Raw genomic sequence first — 5059 nt, 5'->3', positions numbered from 1 at the left:
AACCACCTTGTGTTTGAACACAAGTAATAGCACCTGCCACATATCTTTAATGATTTGAATATAAACGTTATTAACTCCTTTCTTTTCAAGAACTCTCCATAGCACTTCTCTTGAAACATATTATAATGGGCATAGCACTTCTAATGGTTCATACTGAATAACATAATTTGGTTTTGAAATAAACCTTTTCAGCGATGAAGCGTGAAACATATAATGCTACTTGTCAATTATGAGGGTAGGGTGAGTTCTTAAGTGAATTGTCTAAAGTACTATTAATGGCTTCAAATGGACCAACATGCCTTTGTTTTAACTTTTCTTTTATGTACCTTTAAGAATATACATTCTCAACATGGTATTCAACATGTAGCCAAATCTATTAACTTTGTGGCATCCCAAATCTAAAGAAATTGGCTTGAAAATGGTGGGGAGTGATCGTAAGGGTAGATTGCCTAGACAAGGAGCAACTCTGGCAAGCTTCTACCTGATGAACTTCTAAGAGAAAAAGAGACCAGAACTAAACCAAATCCAACACCAAAAATGGAGGAAAGGTTAATGAGCTATGTAAATAAAAGGCTAAATCAAACATATGAGGTGCCTTTCAGTATTGCTGGTCAAGGTTTAAAATTGCATAAATAAGCCTCGAGGCGGTTTTTGTCTGCGAGGCGAGGCGTAAGCCTCACAGACGCAGAATTGCGTAAATGAGAATTTAAGGGTTTTAGCAGGTAAATAATAGCAAGATTCTATCATGCAATAAAAACATCTAAATGACAAGTAGAATTAATGGAAATTAAGAAAAGAGATGCAATAAAAGCATGTTCCAAAGTACAAAATCACAAAATTATAGTCTATCAGAAATCCCAAAGTACAATTAAGAAGGAACATATAAAATCCAATCATATCCCATCACTAAATGGATCTTCAAGGGAAACTTCTTCTCCAATTGTATCTATGAATGTCATATATTCATCATCTTCAATATGACTCACTTTTCTCTTCCCGGTTAAATAAGAATGATCATTATCATGTTAATTGCTCACTTAATATAAATATAATGCAATAGCATATAAGAAGTTGTGGAATACCTTTATTTGATTGTTGTGCTGCAGAGCTAGTGGGTGTGTAGTGTGGTACTAGTGGATGTGCCCATTTGATCTGTTTCGCCCCTCAAGACATCCACACTTAGATCCTCTAGCTGTAAGTGACAAAGGCAAATATGTCTCATCATCTATGAATCATTCATTATCAAATGACACATCATCACACACCAACGGTCCTCATCATCCTTCAAATGTCACAACATTAAATGGTATGTCATTCTCAAAAAAAAAAACCTGCCAATATCTATGCAAACCTGGCGTCGACCCTTTCTGGTACCAGCCGTAGGCATCATCTCTGCTTCATATATCCCTCTCCTGGATTAGTCATATTACGATCCATCGGACCCGTACACCTCTATTTGTATAGGTAGGAGGAAGAGCTCTTTCCCTCTCGATCTCCAAAAAAGCACCCATGTTCGAACCCTTTCACAATTGTCCTGTTGTAAGTGTTACTAGTGGTACTGTTTCTTTCAATGTAAGCATAGTTTTCATCCTTCACCTTGTCCGGCACAATTTGCACAGCACGGTGTTACGTTTCTTATGAGAGCATGATACAGTGTTCCTTCATGCGGGTTAACTCGCCACATTCGCATACTTTCTCGCAAATTGCATTTCCAAATACACATAAGTCTTCTCCCGGCCGCTTATGTCAACTTGTAATATATATATTTCCAAGAAGGGTCCCTCCGCAATAAACGTAATAGACTTCTTTGCCCTTAACCATAATTTTCTAAAGGAAAAAAGCAAATTAAAACAAAACAATCAAAAAATTTGAAACCCTAACTTTCCTATAGATGAAAAATCTTACCTAAACTTCAAAAAAAACTCTAACAACTAATCAAGGAAGGATGAAGAGGGACGGCCCGGATTTAATGGGCTCACCCGGCGGCCGGTGCGCAAGGCCGGCGGAAAGAATCGCCGAAGCCGGGATTCGGGTTGGAGGCCCAAGCTCTTGCGGGATCGGGAGTAGCAGGTCACGGGCACAAGAAGGAGGCGGGATCGGGAGCAGCAGGTCACGTGCAAGGAGAGAGTATTTCATTTTACTTAAAGTGGGACCCAATCAAAATTACGCACGCCTCAAGCAAAATTGCGCAATTGCAAACTTGAGGCGCGCTCACAATGACTGAGGCGTACGCCTATGCTAAGGGAAAAATTGCGCAAGCCTCAAGGAGCATTTGGGCCAAATTGCACAGAGGCGAGGCGCGCCTCTTATTGCGCAATTTTAAACAGAGTTGCTGGTTGATTTTTTTTAGAAATCTATGGTTTAACAACACTCTTGTGGGAGCACTTATATAATGGGTGACCTCCTTGAAAGTTTCACCAATTATATAAACTCCCACAAGAGTGTGGTTAATTAAACTGTGAGGTTTAATCTGAAATGAGATAAGCTAGGCCAAACTGTTCAATATCTCATATAGTGTCGGCTAGATCGTTACAATTAGTATTAAAGCTAAAACTTTTCTAATATGACGAGTGTTGGGGATGAACCAAAAGGAAGTTGGTGGGCTTATGACATCTTGAATCCTAGGAGGATCATCCAAAGAGGACAAGGAGTGAATGTAGGGTCAGATGGCTCGGACAAAGAGCGGCTCTTGCCATACTTTAGGGTAACAAACTTCCAGGAGGAAAGGAGAGAAGGAATGAACTAAACCTCACATCAACAAGGAATTGGATTTTGTAAATAAAGGGTTCGGCTAAATGTGTGTGGTGCTTTTTGGTATAACATACAGAGCTTTAGGAGCTCCATAGTTAAACTTGCTTGTGTAAGAACACTCTCAGGATAGGTGACTTCTTAAGAAGCCACATCGAGAAGGATAAAACTTGAGATTTAGCCACTTATAGAATCTTAAGTATAAAAGGGAGTTCCTCTTTCAATAAAAAACAAAGAAGATAACTCCATTTGCCCGAGATTATAGAACAGCAAAGTCTTCAAGAAAAGTTAGAACCAGATTCTATCTCACAGCATTCTCCAGATGGTTTCAGCAACACACTCTACGCCTCGCCATCTTTCAAGTTTCCACAACAATATCCTCAGCTGTACTCACAGGTCTGATACTAAAGATTGAACTACATCTTGTCATGGAAGGAATAATAAGAAGCAACACCTCTCATTTTTATCAAAGAAAATCAAACCTATGCATGTCAATGGGAGGAGGAATATATTTCATTGCTGTTCAAGATAAAATCACATTATTTTCTGGGGAAAAAATTGCTCAGGATATCTTGCTTAAACTTTTGGTTGCAATACAAAACATTTCCTTATCATTTTGCTAGGCAACAATACTAGTCTAGCACAAAATAATAATATCTTGTAAAACAGAAAGAAACTTCTTGCAACCAGATAAAAACGACTTGAACTTTATATCAAAAATTCTTGCATCCTCATTACAAATTCAATAACATCATGATCCATAAAATTTCCAATTTTTTCTTGCTTAGTTCATTCACATTTAAAGGATGTTTTGTATCTAGTTATATACAGACTGCAGCAACGGATAAGTTTTGATTAAATCACCTTCAAGGTCTCATGCCACTGGAATCTTTGGCTCTCCAAGATTTACAAAAGCCTCAGCTCGAGCAATACGAAGTATAGCTGAATGCCAGGACACTAGATGGTTCATGAAATTGCTGACATATCTTCTTCTGTCATCCTGAAAAATGAATAACATGTCAACTAGAAATCTAGTATGTATGAGCCTTAGTATTTTCTGGTGATGATCATCAATCAGTTCTCAATCTAACTAAAGAATTTCAACATGCATAAAAAAGAAAAGCTAAACAGGCACTTCTAAATTAATGCAATGGCGTGTCAGATACTTAGTCAGACATTAACCACAGTGTCTCGTTTTATAACTTTTTTTAAGAGCTTCAACAATCAACACTCTAAGGACACCTCTTGGATAGCTCTTAAGCACTTCGTGGATAAGTGTTAGGCACATATAAACACAAACCTCCACTACAACAAGATTCAGTCTAGACTCTAGCATCAATCTTATTTTGCATTCTGCTCTAGTTTTCCCTCTCTATCACTCTCTATTAATATTAATCTCACTTCAAAATAAATATTATTAAGGATTCGTTTTGGACAGCTTTTTATTGCTTTCTAAAACAGCTTTTTAATACAAAAAATTTTAGTTTAAAAAAAATTTATACTAAAAAACTGCTTTAAAAAGAAATAAAAAAGCCACATCCCAAATGAAACCTAAGTCTTATACTTCACTGGTAAGAAAAAATCATAGTTTATTTATTCCTATTATATGACATATTTAATTTAGAAGTATATAATAAAAGCGAAGGATGAATGTTTTAATCATATAACATTAAAATATATATTTTTAAACACCAAGTCAACTTATGTTTGTGTTTTATTATTTTTAAAAATAATTGAGTCCAGTGCCCGATTCACATGCATCATAAAATAGGAATTGATAAATAAACTGTAAGTCATGAAATTGATAAAGGATTTATCAAGCCAACTATGGCATAAATGTAAAAGGGTAAGAAAGGATACCTTGTAATCAAGATAGTAAGCGTGCTGTTACAACAATACAGGTAAGATAGTCAGTTGTCAGTCATTACAGAAGGCAGTGACATATATTGTATGGATTCAAGATTGTTACCTCCCACATATCAAGAGCTATAAGAGGCTGCAATAAACACGAATCATCAGTCATGGTCTCTGGATTAGGCCTGATCAAAGCATGCATAAATCGAATTCAACTTACAATATCATCAAAAACTAGTGGACAGACAGCATTTGATGTTCTGACCACAGCTAGCCTTTTCTCCTCTCTCTTCACTGAGACAACAAAATTAGCAGTGTTATAAAGAGCAGGAAGTATCATGTAAGAAACGCCCTTTTCTATAATTTCTATAATTCTCATTGCTGGTTCTCTAGGCCAGCAAGGGATATTTTTAGAAATTCAAGTTGTAAGGCTGCATGATTTGAAGAAGCCAGTACT

The 5059-nt window shown here is 36.7% G+C and overlaps 1 protein-coding gene across 1 annotated transcript; it reads right to left on the bottom strand.

Moving 5' to 3' along the window:
- Nucleotides 1-3428: 3428 nt before the first annotated feature.
- LOC110094265 (superoxide dismutase [Fe] 3, chloroplastic-like) lies at nt 3429-4996 on the bottom strand. The gene is made up of 4 exons (XM_020819460.2): nt 4823-4996; nt 4718-4744; nt 4609-4632; nt 3429-3748 (listed from the first exon to the last, which is right to left on the bottom strand). The coding sequence occupies exons 1-4, from the start codon at nt 4979-4981 to the stop codon at nt 3623-3625; spliced, it is 336 nt and encodes a 111-aa protein (XP_020675119.1). The 5' UTR covers nt 4982-4996; the 3' UTR covers nt 3429-3622.
- Nucleotides 4997-5059: the final 63 nt, after the last annotated feature.

This window comes from Dendrobium catenatum, unplaced genomic scaffold, assembly GCF_001605985.2.
Source record: "Dendrobium catenatum unplaced genomic scaffold, ASM160598v2 fragScaff_scaffold_1510, whole genome shotgun sequence".
Taxonomy (NCBI): Eukaryota; Viridiplantae; Streptophyta; class Magnoliopsida; order Asparagales; family Orchidaceae; genus Dendrobium; species Dendrobium catenatum.
The sequence above is the reverse complement of the archived record's forward strand: the minus strand, read 5'-3'. Positions and strand labels throughout refer to the sequence as shown.